Genomic DNA, 13,406 nt, shown 5'->3' on the forward strand with positions numbered 1-13,406 from the left:
ATATTCAGTCACCCACTGGCGCTGGCAGGCGACAATTCTAAGTCTGCCAATTGTCCCGCCGAATTCGCGCCACTGTCCAAAGTCTCCTCTCAACAACATCTTGACTTAATGCAGATACGATGTCCAACCCAAGTTTGGTTTGCACAGGCTTCTTGTTCCAAATCTTGATGCCGTCTGGCCGTGACCGAGAACAAACTTAATGCCCCCCAAGACCCCACGCATAAAGGAACCGTGCATTGGCCGGGAATCGAACCCGGGTCTCCCGCGTGGCAGGCGAGAATTCTACCACTGAACCACCAATGCTCACACACGTGGCAGTTTTCTCAACGAATTCGCGCCATTGCCCAAGCGCTCCTCTCGAGGCGCAGCGGAAAATGTAGCCCGATACACCCACGCGTCACTCATCAAGACACCTCTGTGGCAGCTCCCTGATGGTCTAGTGGTCAGGATTCGGCGCTCTCACCGCCGCGGCCCGGGTTCGATTCCCGGTCAGGGAACCTGTGTTTTGCCCCACCTCCGCCTTACCCGAAAGGGACAAGCGGTAGACAATGGATGGGTTGCCTTTGCCACGTACTGTGTATCAAGAGAGCCTCAAGGCACCATCTCCCCCCAAAACGGACCATTCCTTGAAGCCGTCAACAAATGAAGCAGAGTTGCCAGTTCTTCAAGCCCAGGATGAGCTGCCGTCTTGGAGGTGAAGGGTGTGACAGGACATCCAAAAAATGTGTGGCCGAACTGCGCATCAAAACATGCCTCCCGTGAGGATAGAGCTCAACACCGCCAGTTTTCGAGACTTGCGCACGGCAGGCGACAATTCTACCGCTGAGCTAACAACCCTTGCATGTCCGCCAATTGTCCCGCTGAATTCGCGCTACTGTCCAAACTCTCCTCTCCAGACGCTTAAAATGGATGCACAAACTCTGCCACGTACTGCGCATCAAAGCACATCGCTTGCGTGAGGCTACAAGTCACCACCTTCTGATTTCGTGATTCACATGTGGCAGGCGACAGCTCTAACGCTCAGCCACCAGCCCTTACAAGTCTGCCAATTGTCTCGTCGAATTCGCGCCACTCTCCAAAGTCTACTCTCAACAACATCTTGACTTAATGCAGATACGATGTCCAACCCAAGTTTGGTTTGCATAGACTTCTTGTTCCAACTTAACAGTCAGGCAAGAATGACTTCAAATTATCCCTCTCCATGGACCCTGTTGGCAAAGGAACTCCAGGCAACCTCCAGAGACTCAGCTCGGGAGCTGCTGATAACCAATTATCAGCCCTTGTTCATCCGCTTCCAATGCAAAGACATGCCTAACCCTACCTGGACAAAGTGTCCTAGAAGAAATAACAGGTAGGAGTCATTTGGGAGCCAACGTGTGGTGCCCCGCAATTCTGACCTGAGAAAAGAAAGAGGAATTGTGGTGAAAGTTGGATGAAGTGGTTTCAGAGGGCCGGCACACATCCATAGGGGAGGATCGCCTGCCACGTGTGAGTCTTGAAATCAAACAGATGGGAAGGCTTTCCACGGTCAATGGCAGAATGATTTGGATTGATCCCTGTTCTAGATCTCGCATCGGAGGAGGCTGAAAATCCACTACAAAGGAGTGGTTCTAAGGCTCCAGCGTCCTCGAAATGGGTAGAAGAGGTACAAAATGGATGGACCAACTCTGTACCAAAACACCTGCCTCGTGTGAGGCTCGAACTCACGACCTTCAGATTATGAGACTGACGCGCTGCCTACTGCGCCAACGAGGCTGACAGGGAACCTGAAAATGGACGATTTCTCGAAGCTGCACAGAAATGAAATTCAGCTTGGACAAACAAAGGTGAGTCCCCAGGTATTTAAGCCCTGAACGGGTTTTGGAGGTGAAGAGTGCCACAGGAGATCCTAAAAACGGTGTTTTGACCCAGCTCCGGCTTACCTGAAAGGGACAAGCGGTAGACAATGGATGGGTTGCCTTTGCCACGTACTGTGTATCAAGCGAGGCTCAAGACACCATCTTCCCCCAAAACGGACCATTCTTCTTTTGTCTCGTAGTGCCGTCTTAAGTTAAATTCCTTAATTACAGCCACATTAGCTCCACTAATAAGACACACGGGTTTACCAGCAATGTCTGTAAACATATATTCAGTCACCCACTGGCGCTGGCAGGCGACAATTCTAAGTCTGCCAATTGTCCCGCCGAATTCGCGCCACTGTCCAAAGTCTCCTCTCAACAACATCTTGACTTAATGCAGATACGATGTCCAACCCAAGTTTGGTTTGCACAGGCTTCTTGTTCCAAATCTTGATGCCGTCTGGCCGTGACCGAGAACAAACTTAATGCCCCCCAAGACCCCACGCATAAAGGAACCGTGCATTGGCCGGGAATCGAACCCGGGTCTCCCGCGTGGCAGGCGAGAATTCTACCACTGAACCACCAATGCTCACACACGTGGCAGTTTTCTCAACGAATTCGCGCCATTGCCCAAGCGCTCCTCTCGAGGCGCAGCGGAAAATGTAGCCCGATACACCCACGCGTCACTCATCAAGACACCTCTGTGGCAGCTCCCTGATGGTCTAGTGGTCAGGATTCGGCGCTCTCACCGCCGCGGCCCGGGTTCGATTCCCGGTCAGGGAAACTGTGTTTTGCCCCACCTCCGCCTTACCCGAAAGGGACAAGCGGTAGACAATGGATGGGTTGCCTTTGCCACGTACTGTGTATCAAGAGAGCCTCAAGGCACCATCTCCCCCCAAAACGGACCATTCCTTGAAGCCGTCAACAAATGAAGCAGAGTTGCCAGTTCTTCAAGCCCAGGATGAGCTGCCGTCTTGGAGGTGAAGGGTGTGACAGGACATCCAAAAAATGTGTGGCCGAACTGCGCATCAAAACATGCCTCCCGTGAGGATAGAGCTCAACACCGCCAGTTTTCGAGACTTGCGCATGGCAGGCGACAATTCTACCGCTGAGCTAACAACCCTTGCATGTCCGCCAATTGTCCCGCTGAATTCGCGCTACTGTCCAAACTCTCCTCTCCAGACGCTTAAAATGGATGCACAAACTCTGCCACGTACTGCGCATCAAAGCACATCGCTTGCGTGAGGCTACAAGTCACTACCTTCTGATTTCGTGATTCACATGTGGCAGGCGACAGTTCTACCGCTCAGCCACCAGCCCTTACAAGTCTGCCAATTGTCTCGTCGAATTCGCGCCACTCTCCAAAGTCTACTCTCAACAACATCTTGACTTAATGCAGATACGATGTCCAACCCAAGTTTGGTTTGCATAGACTTCTTGTTCCAACTTAACAGTCAGGCAAGAATGACTTCAAATTATCCCTCTCCATGGACCCTGTTGGCAAAGGAACTCCAGGCAACCTCCAGAGACTCAGCTCGGGAGCTGCTGATAACCAATTATCAGCCCTTGTTCATCCGCTTCCAATGCAAAGACATGCCTAACCCTACCTGGACAAAGTGTCCTAGAAGAAATAACAGGTAGGAGTCATTTGGGAGCCAACGTGTGGTGCCCCGCAATTCTGACCTGAGAAAAGAAAGAGGAATTGTGGTGAAAGTTGGATGAAGTGGTTTCAGAGGGCCGGCACACATCCATAGGGGAGGATCGCCTGCCACGTGTGAGTCTTGAAATCAAACAGATGGGAAGGCTTTCCACGCTCAATGGCAGAATGATTTGGATTGATCCCTGTTCTAGATCTCGCATCGGAGGAGGCTGAAAATCCACTACAAAGGAGTGGTTCTAAGGCTCCAGCGTCCTCGAAATGGGTAGAAGAGGTACAAAATGGATGGACCAACTCTGTACCAAAACACCTGCCTCGTGTGAGGCTCGAACTCACGACCTTCAGATTATGAGACTGACGCGCTGCCTACTGCGCCAACGAGGCTGACAGGGAACCTGAAAATGGACGATTTCTCGAAGCTGCACAGAAATGAAATTCAGCTTGGACAAACAAAGGTGAGTCCCCAGGTATTTAAGCCCTGAACGGGTTTTGGAGGTGAAGAGTGCCACAGGAGATCCTAAAAACGGTGTTTTGACCCAGCTCCGGCTTACCTGAAAGGGACAAGCGGTAGACAATGGATGGGTTGCCTTTGCCACGTACTGTGTATCAAGCGAGGCTCAAGACACCATCTTCCCCCAAAACGGACCATTCTTCTTTTGTCTCGTAGTGCCGTCTTAAGTTAAATTCCTTAATTACAGCCACATTAGCTCCACTAATAAGACACACGGGTTTACCAGCAATGTCTGTAAACATATATTCAGTCACCCACTGGCGCTGGCAGGCGACAATTCTAAGTCTGCCAATTGTCCCGCCGAATTCGCGCCACTGTCCAAAGTCTCCTCTCAACAACATCTTGACTTAATGCAGATACGATGTCCAACCCAAGTTTGGTTTGCACAGGCTTCTTGTTCCAAATCTTGATGCCGTCTGGCCGTGACCGAGAACAAACTTAATGCCCCCCAAGACCCCACGCATAAAGGAACCGTGCATTGGCCGGGAATCGAACCCGGGTCTCCCGCGTGGCAGGCGAGAATTCTACCACTGAACCACCAATGCTCACACACGTGGCAGTTTTCTCAACGAATTCGCGCCATTGCCCAAGCGCTCCTCTCGAGGCGCAGCGGAAAATGTAGCCCGATACACCCACGCGTCACTCATCAAGACACCTCTGTGGCAGCTCCCTGATGGTCTAGTGGTCAGGATTCGGCGCTCTCACCGCCGCGGCCCGGGTTCGATTCCCGGTCAGGGAAACTGTGTTTTGCCCCACCTCCGCCTTACCCGAAAGGGACAAGCGGTAGACAATGGATGGGTTGCCTTTGCCACGTACTGTGTATCAAGAGAGCCTCAAGGCACCATCTCCCCCCAAAACGGACCATTCCTTGAAGCCGTCAACAAATGAAGCAGAGTTGCCAGTTCTTCAAGCCCAGGATGAGCTGCCGTCTTGGAGGTGAAGGGTGTGACAGGACATCCAAAAAATGTGTGGCCGAACTGCGCATCAAAACATGCCTCCCGTGAGGATAGAGCTCAACACCGCCAGTTTTCGAGACTTGCGCATGGCAGGCGACAATTCTACCGCTGAGCTAACAACCCTTGCATGTCCGCCAATTGTCCCGCTGAATTCGCGCTACTGTCCAAACTCTCCTCTCCAGACGCTTAAAATGGATGCACAAACTCTGCCACGTACTGCGCATCAAAGCACATCGCTTGCGTGAGGCTACAAGTCACTACCTTCTGATTTCGTGATTCACATGTGGCAGGCGACAGCTCTAACGCTCAGCCACCAGCCCTTACAAGTCTGCCAATTGTCTCGTCGAATTCGCGCCACTCTCCAAAGTCTACTCTCAACAACATCTTGACTTAATGCAGATACGATGTCCAACCCAAGTTTGGTTTGCATAGACTTCTTGTTCCAACTTAACAGTCAGGCAAGAATGACTTCAAATTATCCCTCTCCATGGACCCTGTTGGCAAAGGAACTCCAGGCAACCTCCAGAGACTCAGCTCGGGAGCTGCTGATAACCAATTATCAGCCCTTGTTCATCCGCTTCCAATGCAAAGACATTCCTAACCCTACCTGGACAAAGTGTCCTAGAAGAAATAACAGGTAGGAGTCATTTGGGAGCCAACGTGTGGTGCCCCGCAATTCTACGGTGGTTGGGAAGTGCAAATCGCAACAAATTAAAAAACCACAACAAATTAAAACCCTGCAACAAATTAAAAAAACCCACAACAAATTACAAAAACCCGCAACAAATTACAAAACCCCACAATAAATTAAAAAAACCCACAACAAATTACAACAACCCCCACAACAAATTACAAAAACTCACAACAAATTAAAAAACCCCACAACAAATTACAAAAACCCACAACAAATTTAAAAACCCCACAACAAATTACAAAAACACACAACAAATTAAAAAGAAAACCCACAACAAATTACAAAAGCACACAACAAATTACAAAAACCCACAACAAATTAAAAATCCTTGACGGGAAGGGATTTTTAATTTGCTTTCTGAAACATCAGATATGTATCGGATTCAGTACCACATACGAAAGTGACCCAGATCGGATTTGAAAATATCGGAATTGTGCTGTTTTTACACTGTCATACCATGATTGGATATGGGTCGCATAGGGTAAAAATAAAAGTCGGATTTGATGCGCTTTCGCGTGCAGTGTGAACTTCGCCAGAGCCTCCACATGTTCTCACTGTAATTTGCCCCTCATGAATGAATTTATGATTGCACTAATTTGAATGTTCAAGAGAAAATCAAATGCATTTTACTCACAGTACCCTACAAACGTCACTGCTGTTTAGTTTTCTGTCTTCATTTATGTTGGAAGCGATAGCAGAGCTGCACGTTTGAATTTATTTCCAAAATCCCTCATTTAGATGGAAGCTAGCGAGCTAACTTCCTGCTAATTTCTAACTCTGTTAAATGTCATAAATTCCGTTTCGTTTTCATGGTTGCCTGGATGATAAACTCAGTTGTTACACATGGTAGAGCAGAACGCTGATCATTTTATTACAGATGAAAGACTTTAGATAGTGTTTCAACTCTCAGTGATTTATGGACCTGCAGCAGCGTTTGAGCCCAGACATGGCTAGTGACGTCAGACTTAAAGACCGGATAAAGAGTGATATGAACATATCTATAACTTACCGGAATGAAAATGTCTGGAGCACACCAACAGATATTTGGAGATGGAAGAGAACTGCATATCAGCTCGTCTCACAGCTGCTATCCAGACTAGACGCCTTCTTTTGGTAACATACGATACAAGAGCTGCCTCATGTTGCTTCCAGGTGGGGAAAGAATGAAAAGATAAACCATTTTCAACCTTATTGCCTTGCCGGTCGTGCGATCTAAGTTTACAACCAACCGCACAGCAAGTACGAACCGTAGCTAGTGTTATCCGTGTACTTTCGCTCCTCTTTCGCTAGCGCTTTGTTTGGGCCAGAAACATGGCGCCTCAACCAAAAATCATGGCCACGCCCCCTCTCGTGACATCACACTCCAAAAGCCCCATTAGGCTAATCGTTGCGTCACTTCCGGTATTTCAGACAATCCCTTCCCGTCAAGGATTTTTAATTTGTTGTGGGGGTTTTTGTAATTTGTTGTGGGTTTTTTTTTAATTTGTTGCGGGTTTTTAATTTGTTGTGGTTTTTTAATTTGTTGCGATTTGCACTTCCCAGCCACCATACAATTCTGACCTGAGAAAAGAAAGAGGAATTGTGGTGAAAGTTGGATGAAGTGGTTCCAGAGGGCCGGCACGCATCCATAGGGGAGGATCGCCTGTCACGTGTGAGTCTTGAAATCAAACAGATGGGAAGGCTTTCCATGGGCAATGGCAGAAACAAATGACATATCCCTCACTTTTAGTGCTGTTATTCCGATTGCTGGTATTTAAACAGTAAAGACAGTTGACAAAGATATCTCCTCGTTAGTATAGTGGTTAGTATCCCCGCCTGTCACGCGGGAGACCGGGGTTCGATTCCCCGACGGGGAGTATTTTAGTTTTTGGTTTTTTTGGGGTTTTTTTTCTTAATAAGATAAACCTTTATAACATACTATATGAAGGGTTCATAAACCTTTTTCACGGTCATATCCAAGCTTTTCAAGCACATTGCATTAGAGTGGACACTCTAATGACCATATGAAAATTAAAACAACTCATCCTAGGTTGACTTAAACGCAAAAGCTCAGAAATGAGCAGAGCTGTCTTAGCAGCCTGCCACGCATGGGGGGTGCTGGAAGTAATAGTTGATTATACAACAAAATAAGCATATGCATAACCATTTGCAAAAAACAAGAAATGTGTGTGTCAAAAGATCCTGCCCCGTGTGAGGCTCGAACTCACGACCTTCAGATTATGAGACTGACGCGCTGCCTACTGCGCCAACGAGGCCTAGGATGCAACACACCAATGGACCCACAAAAGTCAAATTACCAAGAAATTGTCGATATCTAAAACCGGGAAGCAAATTGGAAAGGTTAAGGATTTGAAAATGTAAGGCTGATAAGTATTTTTGTCTCTTTTATTTTATTGATGCCTTCAAACAAACAAGTACAATTAGGGTCAGTAATATTAACAGTTAAGCCAAAATAAAAGCAACATAAAAAATTAAAGAAAATGCTTCTGTGTACCCAAAGAACATAGGGAACATAGAAATTAATTTATCGACTAAAAAAAAATTAAAAAGATTGTTGCATTGGCCGGGAATCGAACCCGGGCCTCCCGCGTGGCAGGCGAGAATTCTACCACTGAACCACCAATGCTCACAGATGCCCCTTATCGAATTGCTGAATTAACATGCATACATCAACAATGTCTCTCATGTCTTTCAGTGGTTTCCCACTGAAAATGACATGTAAACTTTCTAGCGTCTAAACACTGGACATCAAAATTACAAAAGAAGACAAACAGGAAGAGGGGCAATTGAGGAAAAGATTAAAGCCCAACGTGGGGCTCGAACCCACGACCCTGAGATTAAGAGTCTCATGCTCTACCGACTGAGCTAGCCGGGCTTACAGCTTTAACCTCAACCCCTAGTGTTTCAAAATTCACACTTACGCTTTAGCATAGTTTTAGATGATAGGAAGACTAATACTAAAACTGATATCCAATCCAAGCAAACTAAAATTTTTAAACTACAAGACACAGTAGCTGTGAAATTCATTTATCTATAAAACATATCTCTAAAATGTACTCAAAGTGCCATAAAGTCGATTCTGTTCATATGGATGTAAACAAAATATTCTGCCCCGTGTGAGGCTCGAACTCACGACCTTCAGATTATGAGACTGACGCGCTGCCTACTGCGCCAACGAGGCTTGCCACTACAGTTAACAAGAAGGTTTTTTACACACAGCGGAGCTAAAGCTACTATGGCACTGTCATAAATAGGTAAAATTGGATACTGGAATTTCGTGAAGATCAATTGGCAACAAGTGTTGCCAATTATAAAATGTTGCCTTATAAAAATAAATAAACAAACAAAAATCCTTTATAAAACATTAACATTTTCAAAATTAGAATAGAGCACACCTGGCATTACTGTGAAGCACTTTCTGGTTTTTAAATGTGCTATATAAATAAAGTTGTACTGTATTGCATTATATTGTATTGCATTGGCACATGTAGTTCTTTTTATTTTCCAAAGGGGTGAAGTAGAACCTTCTTACTTCATAAAAGCATTATGCATAAACTGCATACCAACATTTTAGTGCATTTTTATTATAAAAATATGAACATGCAGTGCATATTTACCCAGCTGACTGTGCACTGTGCTTCTGGCACGCCACAGTGACGGTTAAGAAGTTGGCAACTACCTTCAAACTTAAAAAATGTTAAACCTGCTGACAGCTAGCACACCAAACAAAACCCTTTCACATATGTTTATTAAAACAGTCATATCCAGCAGCTTAAAAAGAAGCAAATTTGCACTGGTGTTAATAACCAAGTAACTGTAATTTAGGCGTCATGCTGATGCTAATGAGCAGGTAGTAGGTAGGCTAGTATTAGTGGCTAGTTGTTCGCTAGTCACCACCTCAAGCTAACAATATCTGCACAAAAACACGTTATTTTAAACTTAACAGAGGAAATTCACAAAAAACAATACAAGCGTCCTCATTCTAGCCCTACAGTGCCTCACCTTGTGTCATGTAGTTAACATCGTCTGCGCTTTTTTTCCTCGACGCACATGTCCGAAGTCCGTGCAGTCACCCGCTAGTAAACTCCTCTCCAGACTCTATTTCCACTGAGGTTTGCTTTAACAATATAAATAGAAATAACTAGTTTTTATGCTTCTCTAGGCAACCTAAATTCATGTGGTTATATAGTGGTAGTCTTGCTATGGTGTGTCCGAGTAAAAACCCGCATCACGACCAGTTCGAGCAGCAAATGGAGGACGCTCGAGCCAAGTCATGAGCACGTGGTGTGAAAAAGTACAAGGCGTGCCCGAACATGAAGTTTTGCTGCATAGCGCTTAAAAACAGAAGTAACTACCGTATCAAAGTCCATTATTTTATCTTACAAACTTAGTTATTTCACTTTTTTACTATTTATTTTTTATTGATTCATTTATCTTTTTTTAAAACACTGATGTCTAAAACTACCATGTATTATTTAATTTAGAAAATTATGGAGCAAAATTTAAAAAGAAAATGCTTTAAAATAGTTTAGGCATTTTGGAAGTCTTAAAAATGTTGTTTAGCCACAGTATACAATATTGTCTCAGTGTTAAAAAATGTTAATAAACATTTATTGGTTTTTGAAAATTAAAATTATACTAAAAGAAATATTGAACTTAAGAGGGAGGTTTTGTTTCCAGGTCTTGTCACTGCTCATAACACAGATACAGCAAACTGGTTACGTTCCAGGGAAATTCAAAAAGTCATCAGAAATACTGTATAAAGGGATCTGTTACATTAATTCAACAGCATTGTTACAGAATGTGGTATAACAATTATTACATTATTACAAACAACCGTTGTTGTCAAAGGTTTGTCAAAAGTAAGTCAGAGCTGCACTTGATTTAATTAATTATACTACAATTAGTAGTTTATTAGCCCAACTATGGATAAGGATTGAAAATGAAAAAAAAAAACAACTTTAAAATCTCTGTGCAGCAGTTTCATACTCTGTATCATTACCATGTTAAACTGCAATGCCCCCATTAAATCAAATGAATACTTGACTATTTTCTTTCTATCAGCTCAAAACAGTCTAGCTATTCCCCTATGACAGCTACCATCTGTCATCACCCAGAGAACTGCTAATCCCTGGATATTTTCTCTTTTTCAAACCACCGGTTGTGTGGGAAGATCACAGTAGATGAGCAGTTTGTGAAACACTCGGACCAATTTGGCCTTAAATCACCTTTCTTCCCCATTATGGTGCTCAGTTTGAACTTCAGCAGGTCTTCTTGGACACATCCATACTCAAATGAATTAAAACCCAAAATTCAGACGACCAACTTAAAGTCATATTTAATAATTTAACTTCACCATGCATAAACCATATAGAAAATACTTTACAGCAATGACAATAAAAAAAAAACCAAAACAAAACCAAAAAAACCCAACACATTTTAATCATGATGCTAAAAAAGCAGCTGTCACAGATCACTGAAGGGTCACAAGTTTTCATCAGGTTAGTCTGATAAGAGTTAGTCTATGGTTAGACAATGTAAATAAAGAAAACAGATAACATGAAAACATAATCCATTAGAAAAATGCTGATGCTATTTTTATGTTACATCAATTTGATTTACACCCAGCAACTGTCCTTGCTTTACAAAAAAAGAAACCAAACCAAAAAAAAGCCAAAAAGGTCTTCAAGCCGGGTGGGTCTTCACTACTCAGTGAACCCCCCGACAAAAATGGGGGGAGGAATGAGTAAAGGTGAGTAGTAGCAGGTGGGGGTACATGCAGAAAGCCTTCATTTTACACCTCCACCCTTTCAAATGGCACTAGTTTAACAACAAATAAAAAAGCATGGACAGATGATTTCTATCATGGACACTGCTTTTACGGCATCAAAACATTACAGCAAACTCAAAAACCTCTGTAATCTGTCACCTGCTCTAGTCAGGGACAAATCTCATCTTCACTGCAGAAGGCAGACGTTAAGATATGAAATACAGACTGGCCTTTGGGCTTGAAATTATCATCACTTCCTCCAGTTTCACAGTTAGATTAAGTGGCATCAACACAAGTGACAGATACATGACTTCCAAACATGTTTACAGAAGGAGAGGCAAAGCACCGATGCAAAGCAATTGGGATTCGACTTGATATTAAAACTTGCCCAATTATCCCACTCAGGCCAATAACAGAGATGGGCCTTGAAATTATCAGTGTGCTTCATTTTGTTGAATTGCAGTCGGGCGAGTGATGATGAATTTCAATTAGTATTGTCATTGCAAAAATCTCCTTCATAACAAAACACTGCTTAATTACAGCACCGCTTTATACAAATGACAAACCAAAACAAAAAACAGTACTGGCCTCACGTATTTGCGTTTCAAGTCAAACGAGGGTGTCCCTCCCCTCGGCATCTGCCACTACAGCAAAGTATGACGGCTAAAGCTGCCTGACAATTACTGGTAAATACTGTGTGTTCATGTCTGACAGATGGTCTGGCACAATACTTCTTACTCTATGTTTGTAAGTTGTGTCAGAAGCAAAATTTTCACTTGGAAAGATGCTGTTTCAGGAACTGGAAAAACGCTTCCTTTAAATAGACTCTCACTGAATTTTAAGTGTCATTTCCTATCAGGTTTTCAACACGTGGCAAGTGGAGAAGTGAGAGAATTGAAGGATTGTTAATTTGCAGCTCCGCCCGCTTCATCGCCGGGCGCAATTACACATCATCACACCACAAAAAAAGAAAAAAAAAGAAGAAGAAGAAGAAGAAGAAGGCGGTTTGAGGTTGCTGTGTGGTTATAATTCAGCGACGGGGCAAAAGGGAGAGCTATGAAGCAAAACCAGAGCAAAAGAAGAGGAAGGAAAAAAGAAAGGCCATAGGTCCAAATCACTTTAGTTCCATTTGGAGGAATGAGTATGCGCCAAACGTGAGCAATACACTTTTTCCAGTCATTCATTCATTCATCCGGCTGTCTACTGTTAGGAAGCCAGTGCTGCTGCTTCTTCTCTTCAAGAGGATCAAACGGGACACACTGACACTAAGAAAACAACGAAAACTTACCAGGACTTTCAATGATAAACACTAACCAAGCTAACATTTTCAATACAGTTATGTTTTTCCACAATCCAAAATGTCAAGGCATCCTTGTAGGAAGAAATGACAAGAACTTAAAGATAGATGGTGCAGTGTTTCTACCACACATTGTTAATTCTCTCGCTGATACAGGGTGTTTCTAATACCAACTCATAGAGACAAAGTAGAGCTCGTTGACTTGATGTTTTGCTCCTATTTTCATTAAACTTTAGGGAAATGCTGGGTCCTTCCATCCACTTCTTCACTCAAAGTTGCTGTGTCTCAAGATAGATTTTGTTAAATTGCTTTCATGAAGACAGACACTTCCTTCATTTCTCGATTTATCCAACCATCACAAAAGCAGGTAGTATATTTTTTGAATCCTCTCTAGCGAGACACAAGTATCTTGCATGTTTCTCCTTCATTTTCTCATTAGAAGCCACCTTTTTATCTTTAAAAGCATTCAAGTGTCATCCCCAGTCTCTCTTTTTATCTCCTCTTGCACTTCAGAACAACACATCTTCATTGGTAATGAGACTTTCCACCACAAGTCTCTGATATCGGATATCGTTGAGTGCCGTCATGGCGTCCAGCTCGGGCGCCCTCATAAGTGTTGGGCCGAAGACTATGCCTAAATTCTCGCTAGTCATGAGATTCTCCTTCTCGTATTGTGTCACTCT

The 13,406-nt window shown here is 44.0% G+C and overlaps 1 protein-coding gene and 13 non-coding genes across 16 annotated transcripts in view; 4 read left to right on the forward strand and 10 right to left on the reverse strand.

The window, feature by feature from the left end:
• Positions 1-232: 232 nt before the first annotated feature.
• On the reverse strand, positions 233-303 carry trnag-gcc (transfer RNA glycine (anticodon GCC)). Its single transcript has one exon. It is a non-coding gene; the product is annotated as a tRNA-Gly (tRNA).
• Positions 304-425: 122 nt separating this feature from the next.
• trnae-cuc (transfer RNA glutamic acid (anticodon CUC)) lies at positions 426-497 on the forward strand. Its single transcript has one exon. It is a non-coding gene; the product is annotated as a tRNA-Glu (tRNA).
• A 1,185-nt stretch (positions 498-1,682) lies between these two features.
• On the reverse strand, positions 1,683-1,755 carry trnam-cau (transfer RNA methionine (anticodon CAU)). The gene has a single exon. It is a non-coding gene; the product is annotated as a tRNA-Met (tRNA).
• A 601-nt stretch (positions 1,756-2,356) lies between these two features.
• On the reverse strand, positions 2,357-2,427 carry trnag-gcc (transfer RNA glycine (anticodon GCC)). Its single transcript has one exon. It is a non-coding gene; the product is annotated as a tRNA-Gly (tRNA).
• Positions 2,428-2,549: 122 nt separating this feature from the next.
• Positions 2,550-2,621, forward strand: trnae-cuc (transfer RNA glutamic acid (anticodon CUC)). Its single transcript has one exon. It is a non-coding gene; the product is annotated as a tRNA-Glu (tRNA).
• Positions 2,622-3,806: 1,185 nt separating this feature from the next.
• trnam-cau (transfer RNA methionine (anticodon CAU)) lies at positions 3,807-3,879 on the reverse strand. Its single transcript has one exon. It is a non-coding gene; the product is annotated as a tRNA-Met (tRNA).
• A 601-nt stretch (positions 3,880-4,480) lies between these two features.
• On the reverse strand, positions 4,481-4,551 carry trnag-gcc (transfer RNA glycine (anticodon GCC)). Its single transcript has one exon. It is a non-coding gene; the product is annotated as a tRNA-Gly (tRNA).
• A 122-nt stretch (positions 4,552-4,673) lies between these two features.
• On the forward strand, positions 4,674-4,745 carry trnae-cuc (transfer RNA glutamic acid (anticodon CUC)). Its single transcript has one exon. It is a non-coding gene; the product is annotated as a tRNA-Glu (tRNA).
• A 2,695-nt stretch (positions 4,746-7,440) lies between these two features.
• On the forward strand, positions 7,441-7,512 carry trnad-guc (transfer RNA aspartic acid (anticodon GUC)). The gene has a single exon. It is a non-coding gene; the product is annotated as a tRNA-Asp (tRNA).
• Positions 7,513-7,838: 326 nt separating this feature from the next.
• Positions 7,839-7,911, reverse strand: trnam-cau (transfer RNA methionine (anticodon CAU)). The gene has a single exon. It is a non-coding gene; the product is annotated as a tRNA-Met (tRNA).
• A 300-nt stretch (positions 7,912-8,211) lies between these two features.
• trnag-gcc (transfer RNA glycine (anticodon GCC)) lies at positions 8,212-8,282 on the reverse strand. Its single transcript has one exon. It is a non-coding gene; the product is annotated as a tRNA-Gly (tRNA).
• Positions 8,283-8,458: 176 nt separating this feature from the next.
• trnak-cuu (transfer RNA lysine (anticodon CUU)) lies at positions 8,459-8,531 on the reverse strand. The gene has a single exon. It is a non-coding gene; the product is annotated as a tRNA-Lys (tRNA).
• Positions 8,532-8,764: 233 nt separating this feature from the next.
• On the reverse strand, positions 8,765-8,837 carry trnam-cau (transfer RNA methionine (anticodon CAU)). Its single transcript has one exon. It is a non-coding gene; the product is annotated as a tRNA-Met (tRNA).
• Positions 8,838-10,968: 2,131 nt separating this feature from the next.
• Positions 10,969-13,406, reverse strand: part of LOC113016384 (N-chimaerin) — a 31,861-nt gene continuing 29,423 nt past the window's right edge. For all 3 annotated transcript variants that reach the window (XM_026159184.1, XM_026159186.1, XM_026159185.1), the window contains exon 15: positions 10,969-13,404. In XM_026159184.1, the coding sequence (XP_026014969.1) occupies positions 13,233-13,404 (172 nt within the window). In that variant the 3' untranslated portion in view covers positions 10,969-13,232. The remainder of the gene's footprint in view (positions 13,405-13,406) is intronic.

The sequence above is a fragment of the Astatotilapia calliptera genome, chromosome 23 (genome assembly GCF_900246225.1).
Source record: "Astatotilapia calliptera chromosome 23, fAstCal1.2, whole genome shotgun sequence".
NCBI lineage: Eukaryota > Metazoa > Chordata > Actinopteri > Cichliformes > Cichlidae > Astatotilapia > Astatotilapia calliptera.